General features: G+C 38.9%; 1 protein-coding gene across 2 annotated transcripts; it reads left to right on the top strand.

Moving 5' to 3' along the window:
- The first annotated feature begins 373 nt into the window (after nucleotides 1–373).
- On the top strand, nucleotides 374–24,833 carry LOC117299936 (growth factor receptor-bound protein 14-like). 2 transcript variants are annotated; one of them, XM_033783548.1, is made up of 14 exons: nucleotides 374–740; nucleotides 7,705–8,026; nucleotides 11,090–11,445; nucleotides 11,939–12,013; nucleotides 13,930–14,089; nucleotides 15,120–15,241; nucleotides 17,197–17,286; nucleotides 18,266–18,406; nucleotides 19,221–19,331; nucleotides 20,234–20,419; nucleotides 21,062–21,178; nucleotides 22,151–22,367; nucleotides 23,807–23,988; nucleotides 24,678–24,833. In XM_033783548.1, the coding sequence occupies exons 2-14, from the start codon at nucleotides 7,828–7,830 to the stop codon at nucleotides 24,816–24,818; spliced, it is 2,097 nt and encodes a 698-aa protein (XP_033639439.1). In that variant the 5' UTR covers nucleotides 374–740; nucleotides 7,705–7,827; the 3' UTR covers nucleotides 24,819–24,833. The 2 variants fall into 2 exon arrangements, with proteins under 2 accessions (XP_033639439.1, XP_033639440.1); XM_033783549.1 differs by having other exon boundaries at nucleotides 375–740; nucleotides 7,705–7,987.
- The last annotated feature ends 263 nt before the right edge of the window (nucleotides 24,834–25,096 follow it).

Genomic DNA, 25,096 nt, shown 5'->3' with positions numbered 1-25,096 from the left:
TTAGATCGATCTGTGTAATTGATTTGAATTCACATGATGTAATATAAGGACTGTATGTGGACCCTGGTTAGCCTGTACTTGACCCTAAGTTCCATTTACACAGACTTCTGTGGTAGCATAGGGTTAAGCAGGGGGGGGGGTGGTTCACACAGCCCTGGACTTCATTGAGCCATTCATACTTGCTAGTCACTGCTAACCCATTACTTGATTCCTGATTGGATAGCAGTGACCTGTACCAACATGTGTTTTATGCATACATACCTACATACTGTACACTGTACATAAAGCATGCACTGATTGTACAAGGCTCTTGACCAATGGTAAGTCAGCAGCTTTTAACGCAGTGGTTTCTGTATTGTGAGAATGCATGGACATGTGTGTACTGAGTCAGTGATGCTACTCAGTGCAAGCTGTCATAGTTGGTAAGGACTTAAAGCCAGGCTGTGTCTTGTCTAAGCTCCCTCTATCCTTACTCTATGCTCCAAGTAAGAGGAATTCTCACTCTGAATTTCTAGCAGTACAGTTTGTTAATAGTCTGGTTGTTTCCTCCATTTTGTGTGGAACTCTCAAGTCTGACTTATTTTGAAGCCGTTTCTTTTGTCAGTAAAAGAAAAGAATCATTGAGTGGAGTTAACTTCTTACAAGTTGCATTGATGTATCGTATACTCGTGTCATAAAGGAAATATTTGGATGTCACTAAGAGCAGGATTTACACTCTTGAAATACTTACAAGTCAACAGGTAAATATTGTTTTATTTGTTTTATTCTGTGTTTTGCTTGTTTTGCTGCGAAATTCTGTACAATCTTGATGAACATAATTTGGTAAAGCAGTAACACCATGTGTGTATCTACTTCCTTGCAAGTTTTCATTTGAGAACTTGCCTTGCTTTATTTATATTCTATCGCCGAAAAGATTTTCGGAACTCGGGAGACGTTTTAGCTCTGAAAAGAACTGAAAAATTACTAGCCTTAGTGCATCGATGGAACTTCTCATTGAACTCAACGTTTCAACTGGGATGCTGTCTAGTCATTATCAGGAGACTTGGACGTCTTTATATCTTGCATAAAACATTGAATTTAAGACATACATGTAGTGAGTAAGGATTGATGTGTCCAGAACATGCATTTAGCGATTATGTTTCTTGTGCATTTAGGTTGGCATACACAGTGATCCATCTGTTCTTATGCTTATTAAAATAATGTAACCCATTCAGATAATTTATAATGAGTACCATCTCACCTGTGTTAAGTTAAATGCAGTTCATGACAATGTTTGGTTACATGTAGGTTTGTAATCAAGTATTGAGTGTATCCCCACTAGTGTGTATTTCTTGATGTTAAGTATGCAGTTCATGACAATGTTTGGTTTGGTTTGTAATCAAGTGTATCCCGCTAGTGTGTATTTCTTGATCTAGGATTGAGTGTAATTCTTGGAATTGGACAGGTACAAGTTGTGCTTATTAATAATGCGTATGAAGGCCTATATAATGAGTAGGGTAGATGGCCTTAGCTTTCGATCCAAACTGGAACTCTTCAGAGACAACCTTCTTGAAGGTCTATATAATGATACATCAGGAACAACATGAAGTAGAACTGCATGAAATATAAATGAATGGCATTTACTCGAGGAGGGCTACATCTTACTGGATGAAAACAGCCTAAATGATGATTTATAACATAAAACTGATAGTGATACATTCATTATGTGATTCACTGTTTATGCACAAAATGGTTTACATGTAAGGACAAGTCATATACCGTTCATGCCTAGGCCTACATTAGATTTGGAAGCACTGACCCAGCCGACATGTAGAAGAGTTAGATTTGGAAGCACTGACCCAGCGCAGACATAGTATAAGAGTTAGATTTGGAAGCACTGACCCAGCTGACATGTAGAAGAGTTAGATTTAGAAGCACTGACCCAGCCGACATGTAGAAGAGTTAGATTTGGAAGCACTGACCCAGCCGACATGTAGAAGAGTTAGATTTGGAAGCACTGAGCCAGCTGACATGTAGAAGAGTTAGATTTGGAAGCACTGACCCAGCCGACATGTAGAAGAGTTAGATTTGGAAGCACTGACCCAGCCGACATGTAGAAGAGTTAGATTTGGAAGCACTGACCCAGCCGACATGTAGAAGAGTTAGATTTGGAAGCACTGACCCAGCCGACATGTAGAAGAGTTAGATTTGGAAGCACTGACCCAGCCGACATGTAGAAGAGTTAGATTTGAAAGTACTGACCCAGCCGACATGTAGAAGAGTTAGATTTGGAAGCACTGACCCAGCCGACATGTAGAAGAGTTAGATTTGGAAGCACTGACCCAGCCGACATGTAGAAGAGTTAGATTTGGAAGCACTGAGCCAGCCGACATGTAGAAGAGTTAGATTTGGAAGTACTGACCCAGCTGACATGTAGAAGAGTTAGATTTGGAAGCACTGACCCAGCCGACATGTAGAAGAGTTAGATTTGGAAGCACTGAGCCAGCTGACATGTAGAAGAGTTAGATTTGGAAGCACTGACCCAGCCGACATGTAGAAGAGTTAGATTTGGAAGCACTGACCCAGCCGACATGTAGAAGAGTTAGATTTGGAAGCACTGACCCAGCCGACATGTAGAAGAGTTAGATTTGGAAGCACTGACCCAGCCGACATGTAGAAGAGTTAGATTTGGAAGCACTGACCCAGCCGACATGTAGAAGAGTTAGATTTGAAAGTACTGACCCAGCCGACATGTAGAAGAGTTAGATTTGGAAGCACTGACCCAGCCGACATGTAGAAGAGTTAGATTTGGAAGCACTGACCCAGCCGACATGTAGAAGAGTTAGATTTGGAAGCACTGAGCCAGCCGACATGTAGAAGAGTTAGATTTGGAAGTACTGACCCAGCTGACATGTAGAAGAGTTAGATTTGGAAGCACTGACCCAGCCGACATGTAGAAGAGTTAGATTTGGAAGCACTGAGCCAGCTGACATGTAAAAGAGTTAGATTTGGAAGCACTGACCCAGCCGACATGTAGAAGAGTTAGATTTGGAAGCACTGACCCAGCCAACATGTAGAAGAGTTAGATTTGGAAGCACTGACCCAGCCAACATGTAGAAGAGTTAGATTTGGAAGCACTGAGCCAGCCGACATGTAGAAGAGTTAGATTTGGAAGCACTGAGCCAGCCGACATGTAGAAGAGTTAGATTTGAAAGTACTGACCCAGCCGACATGTAGAAGAGTTAGATTTGGAAGCACTGACCCAGCCGACATGTAGAAGAGTTAGATTTGGAAGCACTGACCCAGCCGACATGTAGAAGAGTTAGATTTGGAAGCACTGAGCCAGCCGACATGTAGAAGAGTTAGATTTGGAAGTACTGACCCAGCTGACATGTAGAAGAGTTAGATTTGGAAGCACTGACCCAGCCGACATGTAGAAGAGTTAGATTTGGAAGCACTGAGCCAGCTGACATGTAGAAGAGTTAGATTTGGAAGCACTGACCCAGCCGACATGTAGAAGAGTTAGATTTGGAAGCACTGACCCAGCCGACATGTAGAAGAGTTAGATTTGGAAGCACTGACCCAGCCGACATGTAGAAGAGTTAGATTTGGAAGCACTGACCCAGCCGACATGTAGAAGAGTTAGATTTGGAAGCACTGACCCAGCCGACATGTAGAAGAGTTAGATTTGAAAGTACTGACCCAGCCGACATGTAGAAGAGTTAGATTTGGAAGCACTGACCCAGCCGACATGTAGAAGAGTTAGATTTGGAAGCACTGACCCAGCCGACATGTAGAAGAGTTAGATTTGGAAGCACTGAGCCAGCCGACATGTAGAAGAGTTAGATTTGGAAGTACTGACCCAGCTGACATGTAGAAGAGTTAGATTTGGAAGCACTGACCCAGCCGACATGTAGAAGAGTTAGATTTGGAAGCACTGAGCCAGCTGACATGTAAAAGAGTTAGATTTGGAAGCACTGACCCAGCCGACATGTAGAAGAGTTAGATTTGGAAGCACTGACCCAGCCGACATGTAGAAGAGTTAGATTTGGAAGCACTGACCCAGCCAACATGTAGAAGAGTTAGATTTGGAAGCACTGAGCCAGCCGACATGTAGAAGAGTTAGATTTGGAAGCACTGAGCCAGCCGACATGTAGAAGAGTTAGATTTGGAAGCACTGAGCCAGCGCAGACATAGTATAAGACTGAGGGTAACTTGAGTAAACACAAAGGTTACTTCAATGTGAATGGAAGGTCATCTGAGTTTTAATCATGGTGTACCATGAACCTTGATCCAATAGATTCTTGTCAGGAGAGGTGGGATCATAACTTGTCTCTTGTTTTTACATAAAGAGATGTTGATTGGTTTATTTTGTAGATGTACACAACCTTTATTAATTGTTTGGAATGATACAAGGAGCTTTTGTATAAAAATATTAGAATTATGTTTGTGGATGTGATGTAGCAAGATTATGAATTGACGCAGGCACTGTACATGTAGGCCTAGCTACTCATGTAAAACATGTACATGTTTGGTACCATTCAATGTATTTCTTTTGTAACACTATTTCACATGTCTTGGAATAATCCTTTTTAAGATGTGGCGGACACAATGCTACAACACTAAGGATTGGGTAAATTTACACTCCTATCATGTCCGCCATACCTCAAAAAGGCTTAAATGGATGGCTAGATGTATCACCCATACACCGTAGGTAGGTTTACACATGATAAATATTCATGAGTACAATTGGTTGCTTTAACCATCACAATAATAATTAATTGCACAGTCTGATAACTCTGATGGTCAGTTTGAGCATGGTTTGAGCTTGATCTTTACAGACTGCTTGATCTGTGGTTCAACCCAATCCTTCTCTAATTAATATAAGAAAATGTAATTTAGATGAATATGTGTGTGATCATGGAGGTAGTGGTGACTACTGTAATAATGGAGGTAGATGCAGGTAGATGCTATATATTGATTTTGCATGTGTGCCAGCTTAGTCCAGATGGTGGGATCTCAGAGAGGCTCATACATGAATGACCTGGTATTGAGTTGATGCAATATCCAGGACCCTAACCTCACCTTTCCCAGGGTAGTCATTCTAACACTACATCTGCATCATATTAAGCAAGCATACAACCTGGTGACTCTCAGGCTTTTTAAGGTGATTCATGGAATCTTGTGTAAAGCCTGGAGCTGTATTAAAGTATCATTACACAGACTCCAGTTAAAGCATGAACTCAACAATCAAGGTTAATTCACATACAGGTTTCCATTGCATCTTGCTATACTTGATTGAAGTTGACTGTGTCACAATTTGTTCTCATGTATGTGTTGTAATTTCACACTTGCATATCACACCTGTGTCAAAAGTCAGCATTGTGGCCATGCATTGTCACATGAATGGACTGCACTAATGATTGCTTTGAAATGAAATCACAGTTTTAATGGACCCCTGTTGCAACAATGATTGAAAAAATTGGAATCATGTGGGGAAATGCTGCAGAGTTGCCATGGAGACAAGGTTTTTGGGTAATGATCAATGATAGTTTTGATGATAATCAGCTGGTTCTGAAATAGTTAAAAGCTGTGTGCAAACTACTGATGCTCTACAACTCACATTTACTGTATAATGCATATTAGTTAAAAGCTGTGTGCAAACTACTGATGCTCTACAACTCACATTTACTGTATAATGCATATTAGTTAAAAGCTGTGTGCAAACTACTGATGCGCTACAATTCACATTTACTGTATATTAATGCATATTAGCACTTTTACCAATATCTGTATTTCCAAATATTGGATATTTGAAATTGATTTGATATTTTCTTGCAACTTTGATTACCAATTAAGAGTCTAATTTGGACAGGTTTGTTATTGTATGCATATGTTGGGATAATACCAAGTGAGAAAACATGTCCCGTGCCTTTAACGATCAAATGTTCCAAAATTCAGCATACATGGCCAGTATAGGCCTACCTGTTGTGTTACGTGTCCCACAGTGCACTGTCGGCAGTTATACGGACATGGAACCTTCCTCCATCCATGGATACATGTAGTTTTGGTAGTTAGTATTTTACATCGCATGTCATGGTCATTCAATGTTATACACGAGTGCATGAAGTGATGAGGGTGTAGGGACACCATGTCTTATTATGATTCTGAAGTGTAACAAGAAGGCAAAAAATAAACAATGTACCAGTACGTGTGTGTGAGTAAGGGAATCAATGTGTGGTGGAAGAGGTTTTCAACTAGTGGTTTAATCCCAACGAGGCCATGGTTCTTGATAACTTTACCGAGATGAAGTCGAGGTAAATTACCAAGAAGCAGGCCTCGGCGGGTTTAAACCACTAGTTGAAAACCGATTCAACACACTTTTGATTCCCATTCATAAATACCTTTTCGGTCAAAAACATCAACACTGTTTGGTTAAATAGTAAAATAAATGCAAAAATTATAATTGTTCAATGATTTCTTTCAACACAACACCCCTCCAGCTATGAAATGGTAAAGCCCTCCGCCGCCCTCGGGTAAACAACTCCTTATAAGGGAATGCTGTGCGCGCCGCGCGTATCGCGTGATGTGGCACAACTGTTTCAGCTGTTGCTCTCGACCAATAGGAATGAAGAAACTGTTTTATAAGAACAGGTGCAAGCTTGCGTGTCACGCCCATGTCTCAACAGTTTTTACTGGTCTAAACAAAGGTTTATACACACCCACGTGACGCGCTCGCCACCAATAGGAATAGCGAAACTGTCTGAGGTATTTATGAATGTGAGTTTAAATGTCAGCAAAAACTCTGCACTGTGTCAAACTGGTGGTTATATGGAGTTCTCTACAAATGCCCCAATGAAGGGAGTCTTAATTTATTCACATTATTGGCAAAGAGTGTAAAATAATACTCATGTATGTGAAGGTGTGTGAATACATTAGACTAATTCACTGGCACAAGGTAAATACATTAGCAAGTGACCTGACTGACCCTAATGCAAGGTCAACTTTAAGACAGGTCAAGACTCTTAGTCATCCTACATGTACATTGGACATGTACATCCACTGACCACACTGTATGTACACATGTACATCCACTGACCACATTGTATGTACACATATACAGGTAATACTAAGTAGCCATGAATAAGCAAGCACCGCGTAATTCCAGAATGCTACATTGTACTGTGCATGAACTAAGAAATGTGCATTACACATGAGTTATTGCAATTTATTATATGGAGATAATTAATATGCACTAACACTTGTAATGTACACCTTCCCTTCAAAACTTAAATGCCTCTGAGGGAAGGTGTATGTTGGTTATTGTCAGGAAATTAATGGCATTAAAACCTTTGGTTAGAGGACTACAGTAGATTTTGATTATAAAGCATCTTGAGAAACATTTTACTTTGAAGTAATGTTGTTTTATGTAAGATATCAGTTTTCTTAACCCAAACTTTAAATCTAAATAACACTTCTCATTTTGTGTTTTCCTATTTGGGATTAGTCTTCTGCATTGACATAATCACTCAGGTTTTTTAGCAATGACAAGAATGCAACTGTTCAGACCCTTTTCAAAAACTGTATACTTTGCCTCTAAACAGGTAGTAATGTAAGGTTTAGGGTTTTTTACACAAGAATATTTGACATTGTGGTTTGACATTATACATGTAGTGACATCTTGTTCAATAATGAATGGTAATTATTGTTCTCTACTTTCCACAGGATGGTATAGTTGGTTGTCTGCTGCAGTTCTACTCACTATCAGCTGATCATACAACACAACGCATCAAGCCCTAATCTTCCAACAATTACTACAAAGTCAAAGGTCGTCAAGCTGAGGGTCAAATGTCACACATCACCATGGAGATGACTCATGGAGGAAGTCATCTCCACAATGGTCTATCCAGTTATCCCCATCATACTGGAGTACTTGGTCATATAGGAATAGGGTCATCGGGTGACTCTGTTGGAAGCACCCATCAGCATACACCGTGTTCACCCGCAGGTGAGCGTGTGGCCATTATTAAAGGCTGCAGGCTTTCATGTAAGGATTTACTATTTGTGTTGATTAACTATCTCTTTGATCTGCCTGCCAGCAAGCTCTTATCTATCTTCATCTTACTGCTATGTGGATGGTGTGCTGAGGAATGAACTCCACCCACTATATTGCTAATATCTTATTATGTAGGATTTAGTTTCTTTACTAATCCATCCATTAATAAATGATCCATTCAGGTTTCATTCTATCCCCTGTTTATTCACCTTGGGTTGATATTCAGATATATTTCCTGTGCCTCTGCATGGTAATCATTTTCAGAATGTTTTTGAGCTTTGAGAAAAATACATTTTTCCTTTGAAAATATCTTTAACCCTGACTTGACAAAGGGTAGACAACAAGTTTGTCATAATAAGCACAGGGGCTTGTTGTTTAGAGATGGTTATGCATAGACCCCAAACCTTGGCCATGAGCCACAGCTGATAATCTGACGTGGTATGCTGGGATCTCAGAAGGAGCAAACTTATGTTTATTGAGCCAACTACAATAAGAAGCTATGGTGCCAGCCTGCCCATTCTTGTTATCTACATTTATCTTACAAATGGATAAAGGTCTAGAATCAAGGAATACACAAATACAACCCTGGAAAAGGGATATTTCCAGTTCATTCTATTCCTTATTGTATGAGTGAAACAAACCAAAGCCAGCACAGTACAGTACATGTAGGTGCTAGATACACCCTTGCACCAACAAAACTATAAGAATCTTATAGGAATTAAAGAAGTGATGACAAATCAACCATAGTCTTATATAGGAATCCTGTTTGAATCCTTTAGGATTCTATAGCTTAGTAATAGACATGACTTTTTGTAAGGACATGTATAGAGTATTAGGGTGAACATATGTAGGTTTTTTTCACATCAGTATAATACAGTCTTGTAAACATAAGAATCAAACTAACTAATTCATCATCCTGAGCTGAAATTTAATGATCACAACAGTAATATTTTTATTTTGATAGTTTAGGTTCTTAAGTTCTAATGAGACTACTAATGGATTGGGGTATTACATATGACTACTTATCATAAAACCAATCAAATAAATGGACATACACATTCATTTTTCATTGAAATTAACTGGGTTTCAACAAAACTGTTTTGATTAAAGGCAGTGGACTTTATTGGTAATTACTAAAAAATAATTATTAGCATAAAACCTTACTAGGCAACGAGTAATGGGGAAAGGTTGATATTTTAAAACATAAAACGGCTCCCTCTGAAGTGCCATAGTTTTGAGAAAGAAGTAATTTTCCACGAAATTTGATTCAGAGACCTCAGAATTAGATTTTGAGGTCTCGAAATCAAGCCTCTGAAAGCGTACAACTTTGTGTGACAAGGGTGTTTTCTTTCATTATTATCTCGCAACTTCGATACCAATTGAGCTGAAATTTTCACAGGTTTGTTATGTTATGCATATGTTGAGATATACCAAGCGAGAAGACTGGTCTTTGACAATTACCAATAGTGTCCAGTATCTTTAAAACAGACATCATCGCATCAGTGTAAATACTGGTAGAACACCCTCAACCCTGCCCCTCCCCAAAGAAATCCTTTGTGGGGTACTACTATAGAACAAAAAAAATTGTAGAGTAGCATTATTTTTGTTATATCTGTTATGTTTACTTATCATTGAAAGGCCTGGGGTACTTTTTGGAGCACAATGTCCACAGATTTACATTAAACTTCGCTGTTCGAAGATAATGATTGATTATGCTTCCCTTGAAACATTACTTGCTGAGTTGATGTAGTTTTTGAGAAATGAGTAAGACACTGTCACAAAAATAGGTTTTACAAGCTAAAATAATTTTCATCTCAATGTCAAAAAGATTTTTCTTGAGTACCTTTACTAGTCTCTGTCTCTCACAAACTACAGCACTGCAGTAATATTAAGGGAAGCTTTCTACCATCATTACCTTCAGGGTCATTCCATGTCAAATCAAGGAATTACTCTTCAAACTGTGTAAGTTTAATGTAAATCCTTGGACATTGTGTTTTGTGTCGTGCAAAATGTAGGCTACCCAAATCCTTTTAAAAACAGTAATTGATTGTTATTTTGTGCATGTCCATTTAGACTTGAATGTACATGTAGTTATCTTACAAGTCATCTTATAAGTGCCTGTTGTATGAGGTACAAATATATCACTTCTGCATCCCATATGGAACCAGGCCAAAGCCTGAGGTTGCAAGTAGGATGATGACGTGGTTGGTTGTTCTGTTTACCACAAGCGGCATGGCTAACAAATTATTCTCCAGCAAATTTGTACGAGCCATTTGTACAACAACACCTGTCTATATCCAACTGCATACAGTTTCAATGGCATTCATTTGCTTTATTGATGAATTAATAAGAAAAAGAACATCACATTTTTAGAAATGTTAAACTTAAAGTTAGTCTTGAGAACTGCTGTATGAAAACTTTGACGCGGTACATGATTTTCAACCATTGTATTAAATGCTTTGCAGTTAGCCTATTAATGCTTGTATGATGTTGTTTAATCATGGTATGCATTATAGGATATTGGAATGAGATAATATAGAAATAATCCCATGGCGGTTGACTGTCAGGATTTAGTAGTCAAGTTTGCTGGAGAATAAGAACATGGTCCACTAACATTTCTTAACACAATATACTGGCTCATACAGAACTGTGTATTTCTTTGAGTATTTCAAATGAATGTCTACAGTGTGAATTGACTACAGCATGGAATAGACCCTTCCCATGAAATATACTAACTACATTCAAGCATGTGTGCAGACCATATTGGTTGGCAAACGCCACAGAGATGTGCTCTAAGCAAGCGCACAATTGTGTCTGCGTCGCACAACCATTAACCTCATACAAAACAGCGCGATGTTCCCTCATTTTGCCAACCCAAATGTGTGTGCGCACGCTCTATGTGCAATGTTTATGTTCATTGGAAGGGTCTATTGCTGATGGTTTTTAAAAATTTGAAACATTGACGGGGATTTATGGACAAAAGAGCTTGGCTCATTGTACTTCATATCTAGTGTTGGCTGAAGTATTAATTTAACGTCTTTTTTTACTCTATAGATGATGTTGATTTGGATGCTTTGATCAATGGTATGAGCACATTCCCATCCTACAATGAAGAGCGCCCTCTATTAGAGAGCATGGAATCGTTGCATCATCATGAAGGCAATGACTGTGAGTGTAGTTCAAAGCGAAGTGGTCACAGCGTATTACACATGGGTCGGATCATTCCCAGACCCAAGCTAGACTGGGCATGGCGAAGCAAGTCATCTGATACACCTGTAGCTGAACATGCCAAGTTGAAACTAAGTACATCATTACCAGAGAGGGGTGAAAGACTTATGACTGAATGTGCTGAGGCAGATGTTCCTAATCCATTTCCAGGACTGAAGACGGCCGGCGTAGGATCAGCAGTGGTTAGTTAGAATTATCAGTTCTAAACAATTACAAAAGCTGCTTTAGAATGAGTTGTGCGTTAGTCTTGGCTTTGCTGTTAACAGATGGTAACAATTTGTGTAGGTTTATTGGTCAAGAACCAATCACATGATGTTATACAAAGACGCATGTTACATGCGCGCTACGCATAACACGCAGAATTGAGGGTAACATGAGTTTTGTTACAACCAGTCTACAATACCTTGATTGTTCCCACTGTTGGTCGATTTCCAGCACTTTGTTCGAAACAGCCCAGGTTTAAAGGGAACAGTCAAGAAATGTTTTTCATTTAATCGACTTTCTGTCTAATTATTTTTTGAAGATGACAACAGAATGCCTACTTCAATATACATGTTGCCGTGTAACAAAAAAAATTGTATTATGTAACATTTTAACAGTTAGTTGTCCAATTAAATGTCCTTTACATTGGCATTGTATGAAAGAGTTTATGTGCTTTCATTTTCTCCTGAACAGGAACATTTATATTCAACACAGAAAGGCAAGGATGAGTTGAGATTCCTAAATGGGGACAGAAGTAGTGTAGCCCAGGTAAGAATACAATGTAAGGGCCATGTTGAAAGCTCAGTTAATACTTTCTAGGAATGCGAAGCTAATATTGATGTCACATGGCTGTTTTCTCATTGTTTGCCTCTTACTTTTTGAATGTGTGCTTTTCAGACTCTCTTTCTCTATTTCGTGTATTTCCACTTCACTGCTTATGTTTCACTTAAATACCTGTTCAGTTCATGTTTGTTTTGTTGTGTTGTCATTTAGCCTTCAAGAAAGACTCTGCTAGGTCAAAACGTCACACTATTAACTGATTTGTGTATTTATACCATAGGTCTGTTTGGTTGCTAAGCAGTTTGCAACAGCCAATTGTATTCCATTTTTATTTGAATGACTTTTTGTGAATTTCCAATTTCCAATCTGTCTGCCACTATGTAGGGTATTGCTGAACCTCTTGCTGATTTTATCTGTCTGCCACTATGTAGGGTATCTGTTGACTTTTTAAACATCCAATTATTGAAACTTCTCTAGGAAAATATCCCCCATTATTTTCATGTAGTAAGTCAAATCAGTTTCCATAATTGCTCTCTAATGAGTTCTATATGATGCAGTGTCTCATTAAATAATCTCGTTAGGATTTTTATCAGAAATCTTTGTGTGACATGCAATTTAATGAGGTCTCCTGGCTGCTGATTTGCCATTACTGTGATAAGTTACGGCATCACCTTCATGATTTGCCATTACTGTGATAAGTTACGGCATCACCTTCATGATTTGCCATTACTGTGATAAGTTACGGCATCACCTTCATGATTTGCCATTACTGTGATAAGTTACAGCATCACCTTCATGATTTGCCATTACTGTGATAAGTTACAGCATCACCTTCATGATTTGCCATTACTGTGATAAGTTACGGCATCACCTTCATGATTTGCCATTACTGTGATAAGTTACAGCATCACCTTCATGATTTGCCATTACTGTGATAAGTTACAGCATCACCTTCATGATTTGCCATTACTGTGATAAGTTACAGCATCACCTTCATGATTTGCCATAACTGTGATAAGTTACAGCATCACCTTCATGATTTGCCATTACTGTGATAAGTTACAGCATCACCTTCATGATTTGCCATTACTGTGATAAGTTACGGCATCACCTTCATGATTTGCCATTACTGTGATAAGTTACAGCATCACCTTCATGATTTGCCATTACTGTGATAAGTTACGGCATCACCCTCATGATTTGCCATTACTGTGATAAGTTACGGCATCACCTTCATGATTTGCCATTACTGTGATAAGTTACGGCATCACCTTCATGATTTGCCATTACTGTGATAAGTTACGGCATCACCTTCATGATTTGCCATTACTGTGATAAGTTACGGCATCACCTTCATGATTTGCCATTACTGTGATAAGTTACAGCATCACCTTCATGATTTGCCATTACTGTGATAAGTTACGGCATCACCTTCATGATTTGCCATTACTGTGATAAGTTACAGCATCACCTTCATGATTTGCCATTACTGTAATAAGTTACAGCATCACCTTCATGATTTGCCATTACTGTGATAAGTTACGGCATCACCTTCATGACGATGGCCAATCCTACTGTAGTCATTGATGAAGTATCTCAACCAACCAAAACATAAGATTAATACCAAGTACATGTAGACACCGAGATTGCCCGGTGGCTAGAGGCATTTCCAATCCTGCCATGCATTTGTTTTCACAAATTTATTTTCACCCGGGAAAGTGCCGAGTATACAGTACTTAATAACACACATGCGTGTGTATTGGTAAAACCCCCAAGATTAATCTTCATTATCCCCGATGCAAATTTCCATCTTTGAAAGATGTATTTGTTGACTACAATGTATATGAACAAGATGGGTGACAGTTTTTGAATTGAAGTATTTTTTTGTGTATTATTTTGTGTAGCTTCCATTACGAGTAGTTTGTGAGGATGGCACGACCAAACTGTGTGAAGTTCATCCAAGTTTAACCGTTCAAGAAGTGTGTGCATTGATGGTGAACAAAACGCATACTAGTGATGATAAGAGTTGGTCGCTGATCGAAGAACTACCAGAAATGGATCTAGGTTAGTAGAATTTCATTAGATACACTGTCAATAATTAATACCTGACTGCAAAACATTAAGCATCATTATTAGGGTTAATGTTTTTGATAAAATGGAATACGCATTATTTCCCTCTTGACCCCCCCCCCCCCCAATCAAACATATTGCAATTTTCCTTCAAATGTTAATTTTTTTTCAATGTTTTTCTAAATTCTCATTTACAAAATTCATTCTCCGTTATATGAATTTACTCTCGGTCCATTTGGTTGGTAAGTTGTTTGCCACATCTAATTCTATTTTCTCATATGAATTTACAATTAACATGTTAGTGAACATTTCACAGTGAGTGAATTTTGGTCATCACTCAAAGCGTATACATGGTACAGCATATTGGGCCACAGTGAGTGAATTTTGGTCATCACTCAAAGCGTATACATGGTACAGCATATTGGGCCACAGTGAGTGAATTTTGGTCATCACTCAAAGCGTATACATGGTACAGCATATTGGGCCACAGTGAGTGAATTTTGGTCATCACTCAAAGCGTATACATGGTACAGCATATTGGGCCACAGTGAGTGAATTTTGGTCATCACTCAAAGCGTATACATGGTACAGCATATTGGGCCACAGTGAGTGAATTTTGGTCATCACTCAAAGCGTATACATGGTACAGCATATTGGGCCACAGTGAGTGAATTTTGGTCATCACTCAAAGCGTATACATGGTACAGCATATTGGGCCACAGTGAGTGAATTTTGGTCATCACTCAAAGCGTATACATGGTACAGCATATTGGGCCACAGCACCTATGTAAAAAGAGTAGATCTCATAATTCAAACGTCCCCTTATACCTGGCAGGAAAATACATGTTAAAGTGCCTTTAGCGTCACTTAGTGACAGATATGCGCGCTATATAAGAAGCCACTGACATGAAGCTTTAAGAGTAGCGTTGAATACTGCTCCAACATGCAGAATATAACCTGGCTGTATACCTTTATTGTTATTTACATGTTGTTTTAACTGACTATGTTTATATCTTTGATGTAGAGAGGACGCTAGAAGACCATGAACTTGTGTCTGCGGTATACAAGACTTGGCCTCAGAACTCCAATAACAAATTCCACTTCAGAAAAGATTTCAGAAAATATGAAATCTTTCAGAATCCTGGGGTAAGTTCATTCCGTTAAAACCACTTAACCACCGAGGTGTGCCTTGGTTCACATCCAGTAAATCTACATCAATTCAATTGTCTGTACCTTAAGTGAGTCTTCAGGATAGTTCTACTCATTTTCACATTGTCATAATAAATTCTGTTGAAATAGTTATTAATTTCAAAAATTGATGACATTGAAACTAATGCACTGTGATTCTACTGTCCTGAATTGGATTACTGTCATATCTGGAAACCCATTTTTTAATACTCACAAATGTTGATTTTACACACGGAACAGTTTGTTTAAAAAACAATTATTTGGTGTGGGGGGGGTGGTGGTACATGTAAGCTAAGCATTTTAAGCATTTGCATTAGAAACATTAACATCCTGGTCTACTTGTCTAGCTTTGGTTTTTGAAGGGGTTGAACTCAGGTGACCCACAAGTTTCTGTACACCATTACCCTTTGGCATAAGAATTAAGGGAGAGTGAACTTTGTACCCCATTAGTGTGCCTTAAGCATACTCCATGAGTTTATTCAACACTTGACTTTAGAGATTGTTACTAAGAGAGTGACCCACTTTCTTTTCAAGAGGAAAGGTCTATTCAGTAACTCATGTCAAACAGTCCACTGATGACAGTGGTTAAGATTTGCTTCATTTTATAGTAGATTTGTAGAGTTATATAAAGGCAAAATTGCCTAAATATTTAGGTTAATATCTGTTTATATGTGTTGTTACAATACAACTTAACAGCATTGCCATAATTGGGATACACATTTTGTTATTTAACTGATTAGATTTTTAACCCATGGTATATTTTGTTAGATAAGACTAAAAGACACTGGACACTATTGGTGATTGTCAAAGACTAGTCTTCACAGTTGGTGTATCTCAACATATGCATAAAATAACAAACCTGTGAAAATTTGAGCTCAATTTGGTCGTCCAAGTTGCAAGTTAATAATGAAAGAAAAAACACCCTCCTCATACCATGGTCACACAAAGTACAAAGTTGTGTGCTTTCAGATGCTTGATTTCGAGACCTCCAATTCTAAATCTGAGGTCTCGAAATCAAATTCGTGGAAAATTAGTTCTTTATCGAAAACTACATTACTTCATTTGTTTCATTGTTTCTCACAATGTTTTATACTGTCTGAAACGGTTGTAAGACTGAGGGTGAATCTCTTTGTGAGTAGGGGTGGTTCCATGTAAGACTGAGGGTGAATCTCTTTGTGAGTAGGGGTGGTTCCATGTAAGACTGAGGGTGAATCTCTTTGTGAGTAGGGGTGGTTCCATGTAAGACTGAGGGTGAATCTCTTTGTGAGTAGGGGTGGTTCCATGTAAGACTGAGGGTGAATCTCTTTGTGAGTAGGGGTGGTTCCATGTAAGACTGAGGGTGAATCTCTTTGTGAGTAGGGGTGGTTCCATGTAAGACTGAGGGTGAATCTCTTTGTGAGTAGGGGTGGTTCCATGTAAGACTGAGGGTGAATCTCTTTGTGAGTAGGGGTGGTTCCATGTAAGACTGAGGGTGAATCTCTTTGTGAGTAGGGGTGGTTCCATGTAAGACTGAGGGTGAATCTCTTTGTGAGTAGGGGTGGTTCCATGTAAGACTGAGGGTGAATCTCTTTGTGAGTAGGGGTGGTTCCATGTAAGACTGAGGGTGAATCTCTTTGTGAGTAGGGGTGGTTCCATGTAAGACTGAGGGTGAATCTCTTTGTGAGTAGGGGTGGTTCCATGTAAGACTGAGGGTGAATCTCTTTGTGAGTAGGGGTGGTTCCATGTAAGACTGAGGGTGAATCTCTTTGTGAGTAGGGGTGGTTCCATGTAAGACTGAGGGTGAATCTCTTTGTGAGTAGGGGTGGTTCCATGTAAGACTGAGGGTGAATCTCTTTGTGAGTAGGGGTGGTTCCATGAAGAGCAGATTTGTGCTGCTCAATATTTATATTTATATATTTCATACTTTTTTGCAGCAATTTTTCCCTGAGCAAATGCTTGTAGATGAAGATGATGGGGACAGTCCAACACTAAGCAGCAAACGACCCAAAACACCATGGTTACTGGCAAGTACCTCTTATAATGGTCCCCCTGCTAGTCTAGGGTGGTGCTAATATCCCAAAGTATGAAACACATTTGGTTTGATGGTCACCCCCTCTAGGTCTTTTCAACAATCTGTATTTGTAGGGTGGTGCTAATATCCCAAAGTATAAAACACATTTGGTTTGATGATCACCCCCTCTAGGGCTTTTCAACAATCTGTATTTGTAGCACCTTTACACAGTATCAGTTGGTAGGAGTCTGGGTACTGAACTTTCATCACAATTCACAATACTACAATGCTTTAAAGGCTTTTGGTACCTCTTGTAGATCAATTATCTTGTATTAATTTACCTATACAAGTTGCAACTTTTTGAGGAAAAAGTGAAATCATGTTTTCAGGAGAGTCGCGCATGTACGCGTAACACATGTAGCACAACGTTAAGAGTAAGACTCTGCTGGATTAGTTGTCAGGGATATAAACTAAAGCCAAGCTGGAAACATCAAGTTATTGCTTTGTCTGTGGTTTCTGTTTTTCCTTAGCATAATCTTATAAGTGTAGCAAATATATTGCTGTAAAGATAAGGACAGGTTGTTGTTATAATCAGAAGCAACAAAACCACTGAATTTACTGTTTCGGTTAAAAATCAATGCACACAGTAAAGATGCACACAGTAAAGATGGGAGCAGAGGTACAATGTATGTTGTCCATACTAGGGCCAAAAAGAAAAAAACATGTTTTGCATCATGCCTTTTTGGAAAAAAGAAGGAGGGCCTCTTTTTAAATGGCTGCCCAACACTTTTTTGTATAGACAACCAGCTGTTCTATTATTCAAAATATGTTTTCATCTGATGAGATCGTTAAAATGTATCCTTTTTTTCCCTGTTAACAAAATAAGAGACACTTAACATGTTTTTTAAATATATTTTTTGGCTCTAAATGTAATTAGACAAATGAACTTATTCTTATCAGATTCTTATTGGCTTTGTTAATCCCTTTGATAGGATTTGTTGTCAACAGCAGATAAGATTCCTGAAATCCAGGGTTACTTGCATGTCAGGGAAGGACATAAGAAGTCCTGGAAGAAGATGTTTTTCATGTTGCGTGAATCAGGGCTTCATTACTCAAGTAAGGGTAATTCAAAGGTCAGTATATACTCATAACTCATTAGCTGTTCTGACTAGCTGCAACAGGTAGTCTTAGTGTTATAATTGTTTATGTTATGGTTTTGCAGTCTCTGGATGATGATCAGATAAAGCTAGTTTAAACATTGAGACCAACCATATAAGAACTCACTCTGCATTAGTGCAGTTAATAACATTCCACTATTAGCTAAAAAAAGTGGTAGTATCGGCCGATTTTCTACCTTCTGCCCAGGTAGAAGTTAAAAAGCAGGACAGTTCTTTTTAGAACTGAGAAGTCTCCCAAGTTCCAAAAATCTACTCTGCAGAAGTAGATTATAAAGCAAGACACGTTCTCAAAAGAACAAAATCTGATGAATTGTCTTAGATTATCTTTGCATTTAGATTCTTACTTGCGTACAGCAAATTTGTTAACTCTTTCAGTGAAGTATCTTTTTGTGTTTTGAACCTCGCTTCACATTCATTCGTTCATTCATTCATTCAGTAATGTTTATTTCAATACTGTCATACAATACCATTATGCACATTTATGTCGAAATTACAAAAGCAATAATGAGGTATGATATAAGGTACACTGGTTCAAGAATAAGCAGCAATTTAAAGACAACATTTAGGTATAAGGTAAGCGAGATGCTTTTGTTCCCTAGCCTATGTACAGGTAGTTGCAGGAAGAATGAACTGGGGTTAACTAGTACAACTTGTGAATAATATTAGCTTTTCATAATGCATCTGTTATGGTGTGCAAAGAGCCAGCAAGCCAACTTTGTTTGCTTTTTGTGAATTGACTTTCAGTATTGTAATATTTTATTTTGGACAGGACCCGAGGCATCTTCATTTCTGTGTGCAATTTAGCGATGTCAACATCTATCAAGTCACAAATGCAAAGAAAAAATATCATGCTCCGACAGACTTCATGTTTTGTACAAAGGTGAATAAACTATTACACAAGCCATTGACTGTACTGTAGGACTAAACTGTAATATGTCAAACCCCCTTTGTTTACCATAACGACTCTTCACATGCAATCTCTTTAAAGGCACTGGATACTTTTGGTAATTACTCAGAATTATTTTTACACGTAGCATCAAAAGCTACTTGGTAACAAGCAATTGAGAGCTGTTGATAAAACATTGTGAGAAATGGCTCCCTTAAATTAACATAGATTATGAGTAACATGTATTTTCTCACCCAATTTTGAAAAATGTTTCAGACGTGAAGCTTTTTTTTTAGGCATCTGAAAGCTCACAAATTTGTGCAAGAATTTTTTTTCTTCTTCATTATTCACTTGACTTTTGATGACTGATTGAGTCCAAATTTTCACAGATTTGTTACTTTATGCATACGTTGGGATCCACTGGTCTTTAAACAATGACCAAACGTGTCCAGTGACTTTAAAGATGTGATATAATTCTGTAGTTTTGTTGAAGAAAATTAAAGGAACATTGTATTCAATGCACACTGATTCTAACATGCACAGAAAGTGTTGATATTTAATCACTGTGGATGGAGAGAGAGGGGTCTTAACAAGTATTTCTCTCTTTACGTCTTGAAAATGTGGACCTCCTAGCACCCCGTTATAGTTCATGAAACTTATTGGTATTTTGTAAGGTTTAAATATTATGCTGACATCATGAAACCAAGTTGCGAAGACTTTATAGTTTTTTGTTTTGTTTTTTTTGGTTTTTTTTTCTTCTTTATAAATAAGACAGAAATGTGTGAGCATTTTGTCAGTGATGTTGTGGGTATTTAATTTCTTTTGAATGGATGGTATTGTATTGGTAAGTGTTGATTATGCTAGTAACTTTGTTATTGTCTGATTTTTTTTTTCAGCCATGCAAAGGAAAATGTGAATTGAAAGACATGAAGTTTTTTTGTACTGAGAGTGAACGATCACGTCAGTGTTGGCTGGCTACAATGCGGCTTGTTAATTACGGAGCATTATTACGAGAAAACTACAACAGCGCCATGCACAGAACAGCCAAGAGCAAAGTGCTGGACTCAGATAATGCAATCAAGGTATAAAGCCGGGGTCACACTTTTGGAATTCGAATGCAATAAGATTTTTGATAGCACAATTCAACTAATGTTATTTATTCGTTGCGAGTTTGTGACGTAAATTTGTGTATAGCATTGGCATTCACAGGAAGATATGAACCGGGCCTAATTCTAATGGATTGAAAGTCAAGCTGATTAATGGAAAATCAAAGTTTAATTTTATTTATTCCTCGCAAGTTGGGATTATTTATTTAATTCATGAACATTCTCAAACTATTACTATGTATTTCGTTTACATAAAATTTCCATAACCATACTTAAGTACCCATAAATACTGAGGAACATCGCAACTAAGATAGCTAGTATAACCTGTTAAAAACTACATGGACTTAAAATGACTGGAAAGTGTACAGAAATGTTAAGGGAAAACTATGCCTAGATTCATCTTAACAAAATAGAGTAGGAGTGCATTCAAAAATAAATGAAGAGCCCGAAAATAGTATTTTGCTTTTCTCAGACTGTGCTTCAGTTAAGCCCATCTCTTGGAAACACAATGAGTGTAGTTTTTCTCATGGAACTTTTTTGTTACCTGGTGTTTTTAGTTTGAGAAATTTATTAAAACAAATGTTGAAGTTTTATCAACTGAGTGTTTCTTTTGATCAGGACTTGAAAAATTGCACGGAGCGAGCCGCAATGGATTTCTCAGGTAACCAAGGCCGTGTTATTGATAATCCAAGTGAAGCCATCGCCATAGCAAGGCAGGAGGGATTCAATTGGAGGGTAAGCATTAACCACCCTCCTCCCCTGATATCCCACCGTCTACTGACACACCCCCACTACACAGGGCTTTCTCACACAATGGGCAACCCACACAATAGCCCTGAGCCAACCAACCAGAGGTGTCATTTGATCAGGATCAGAACCAATCAGAGCAGTGACTGATGACATTTCTCACTTTGAATCTATGTTAGAAGCGAGGATAGTTCTGATCCATGCCTTGCTAGTATTCCACCACTTGATGTTACAGGCCATGAGTTACACACAGACCACAGAGGCCATTGTAAAGAATCTGTTTGATGTGCGTGGATTGTGTGTATACGCGCGCGCGCTTAGAAATAGATTACGCGCGCGCACTTAGAATTAGATTATGCGCCGTTACTAGTAGCTATAGATTGCGAATTTCGCGTGATAATATTGGCGTACGCGGGCACCCAACACGGAAGCCAGCTGGTTATAAACAGCTCCAGCTGGTCACTATCAACCGTTTAAACACCCCAACGTGATGTGCTCTCCACCAAAAGGAGTAGCGAAACTGTCTGAGGTATTTATGAATGTTGGTTTACCCTGGATTGAGTTGAACACTGCCCCGCTTTTTAGAACCTTCACTTCATTACCGACGTTTAATGAGCTCTCTTTCATAGAGCTGCTTAGTGGCCGATTTTGTGCTTACTGTATGATTTCCAATTCATAGCGCTGCTAACCTTAGGCACACGAAAAGGCATGCTAACCTTCCGGTGCTTACTGCGTCAAACATGTCAAAAGGTGTAACAATACAAATCCATGGTGAACTCTTAAAATGGGCACCTAAAATGAAATACATTTACACATACCTTAGCAAGTTTGCTTCTGTAAGCACAAAAATTTGCTTGAAGTTGGGCCATTTATTATTGCACTAGAAACATTGATGCAGACATTAGTTGTACAGACTAAGCAATTTATGATCTGTTTGCTATCCCATTTGTTTATTTCTAGAAACGAGGTGGCCAGCGCTCATTTGAAGGGCCCTCTTTGACTAGTCCAAGACAAGCTACAGCTGGGAGTCCACGCTTTGTATTCAATCCTTTACATACTGCAGGTACCAACAGTCCACAACCAAGCAGTCCTAGACACAATGGTGGCAGTCCTAGAGGAGTCTTACATCATAGTGCAAGCGTCCCTTCTGGTCATAGAGTTGGTGGATTCAGCTCAGGTTAGTGTAGTTTAGGGCGCTTGAGGCAAACCAGTCAGGATCAAATTACGTTTAGGAGAATGGACAAGAAAGTGTTGATTCATGGATAGAATGTACAAGCCGAAGGCAAGTACATCATCATCATTCTCTTGATCCATCAGGGGGGATGTAGAGCCGCCCAACCAATGCGTTCTGTTGCGGATTGCCACAGCTGCCCAGCCCGGGACTCAAAGTCTGCTTCCAGTTGGCCTACCCAGGTGCTGCGAGGTCGGCCGCTTGGCCTCTTCCAGGCTGGGCAGGGGGGGGATCCTCCCCCGTGCTTCCACGCTCAGCTTGAGGGCCATATGGGCAGGTGTATCCTCTGGGAGCCGTCTGACATGGCCAAAGAGGGAATGACGTCTCCGGGAGATAGTCACACGGATGTCCTCGATGTCAGTGGTCTCCGAGATTGTTGCGTTAGTGATGAAATCAGACCACCTGACACCGAGAATGCATCGTTGACACCTGAGGCTAACCGCTTAGAGCCTTCGTGTGTCATCAGCTGGAAGTGTCCATCTTCCTGAGCCTAGAGTAGGACGGGGTGGGCAAAGGTCGTAAATACCCTCAGCTTGGTTGCCTAGAGTAGGACGGGGAGGGCACAGGTCGTAAATACCCTCAGCTTGGTTGCCTAGAGTAGGACGGGGAGGGCACAGGTCGTAAATACCCTCAGCTTGGTTGCCTAGAGTAGGACGGGGTGGGCACAGGTCGTAAATACCCTCAGCTTGGTTGCCTAGAGTAGGACGGGGAGGGCACAGGTCGTAAATACCCTCAGCTTGGTTGCCTAGAGTAGGACGGGGAGGGCACAGGTCGTAAATACCCTCAGCTTGGTTGCCTAGAGTAGGACGGGGAGGGCACAGGTCGTAAATACCCTCAGCTTGGTTGCCTAGAGTAGGACGGGGAGGGCACAGGTCGTAAATACCCTCAGCTTGGTTGTGAGCTTGAGGCGTTTGTTCCTCCAGACACGATATAATTGGCCGAAGGTGGATGGGACAAGCCCAAGACGTCAAGTACATTGTAGTCACGAATCAACACTTAAGAATCTATTCTCTGACTTAAACTTTTTCTCATTATATTTTTCAATTTGGAAAGACATTCATTTTCAAGATGATACTTATCACTTTAGTTTGTAATGAAACTAAAGTTGAGTATGCATTTGTCATAAATCTATTTGTCATTTCTACACTTTCATCAAGAGTGACATAACATCAAAGTAATTGTCAGAGAACAATCTTCTCACTTGTATCTTTTTCATACAAAATATCAACCACCCGCATACAGGTACTCATTTATACCTCTGGGTGATGAGAGAAGCAGAAGTAAAGTATCTTGCTCATTGACACAAGTGTCATGACAACCTAAAGTAAAAATAACACTCATTGTAGCCTATCATAATGTTTTGTAATCTTGCTTGTAACTTGCAGGTATTCATATGACTCAGCCGTGGTTTCACAGTGGACTAACCCGTGAGCAAACACATGAGTTGTTTGCCAAGAAAGGAATGGTGGATGGGATGTTCATCATTAGAGAATCACAGAGAATACCTGCTGCATATGTGTTGTCCTTCAGCTTCAATCAAAAAGTTAAACACTACCAAATTAACGCTGTAAGCAAACTGTATTTACTTCAGTATCACTTGTTCAGCTTGTACTTAACTCCTTCTAATATCATTTCTTTAACAAACTCTCAACTGTTTGTTCTTATAGTATCCAACATATCCACCTTTTGTTTGAATTCCTCGTTAAAGGCACTGGACACTTTCGGTAAAAATAATTGTTAGAATCAGAAACTTACTTGTTAACGAGCAATGGGGAGCTGTTGGTATTATAAAATATTGTGAGAAAGGGCTCCCTCTGAAGTAGTGTAGTGTTTAAGAAAGAGGTCATTTCTCACTCAAATAATAAAAGACTTCCGGCCTGAAGCCTAATAGTAGGCATTCTTTTCTGAAGCAATTACAGAATTTAGTTGAGTTATACCTTGAAATTTAGCATACTTAAACCTTAAGGTAAAGACAGCGCTAAATCAAAGATTCATGATGACATCATAACGAATCAAATTACATTAAACCAAAGTTATTAAACTCTTTCAAACAAGAGAATGCACCTACATTCTATACATCATTGGAAAGGTCTTCAAAAACTGAACAAACAATGCACACATAAATGTGACCCAATTTTGACCTTGTCTTCAAGATCAAGACCAGAATTTGAAGCAACAATTGTTTGCTAAACATTCATTGTTTATACATCATATTCTGAATGTGATTTATGTATGACTCTTTATTCTGAATTTCAGATTGATACTGGAGGTCAAATCTTTTATACACTTGATGATGGGAATACCAAGTTCACTGACCTTGTACAGCTTGTGGACTTCTACACAGTGAATGCCGTAGGTCTGCCAACACCATTACTGCATGCATGTTCCAGAATGTAATTGTATTTATTGTCATGTAATCATATTATTAATAAATAACATATTGACTCCATAGAGTGGTGGGGTATTGCTTAATTGTTATACAGATACAAAATAAGGAAACTACTTAAGGTAGTTTCTAATAAGCCAACGTGTTAGGTTTCAATACTGTCCAGTACAAAGATGTACTTGATGACCACAAGTTACCATTCAAATTTGAAATCCTCTACCGAGAAAGTTGCTACATGTCACATGATTAGGGGCAAGATTTTGAAACGGGGAACACCCAGACACAATTC

The sequence above is a fragment of the Asterias rubens genome, chromosome 15 (assembly GCF_902459465.1).
Source record: "Asterias rubens chromosome 15, eAstRub1.3, whole genome shotgun sequence".
Lineage (NCBI taxonomy): Eukaryota > Metazoa > Echinodermata > Asteroidea > Forcipulatida > Asteriidae > Asterias > Asterias rubens.
The sequence above is the reverse complement of the archived record's forward strand: the minus strand, read 5'-3'. Positions and strand labels throughout refer to the sequence as shown.

Bases quoted from the DNA above. Each gene is read 5' to 3' on its own strand.
- LOC117299936 (XM_033783548.1), top strand. From the start codon at position 7,828: ATGTCACACATCACCATGGAGATGACTCATGGAGGAAGTCATCTCCAC. The intron at 18,407-19,220 runs GTCAGTATATAC...TATTTTGGACAG, and splicing joins CAAGTAAGGGTAATTCAAAG to GACCCGAGGCATCTTCATTT. The intron at 19,332-20,233 runs GTGAATAAACTA...TTTTTTTTTCAG, and splicing joins ACTTCATGTTTTGTACAAAG to CCATGCAAAGGAAAATGTGA.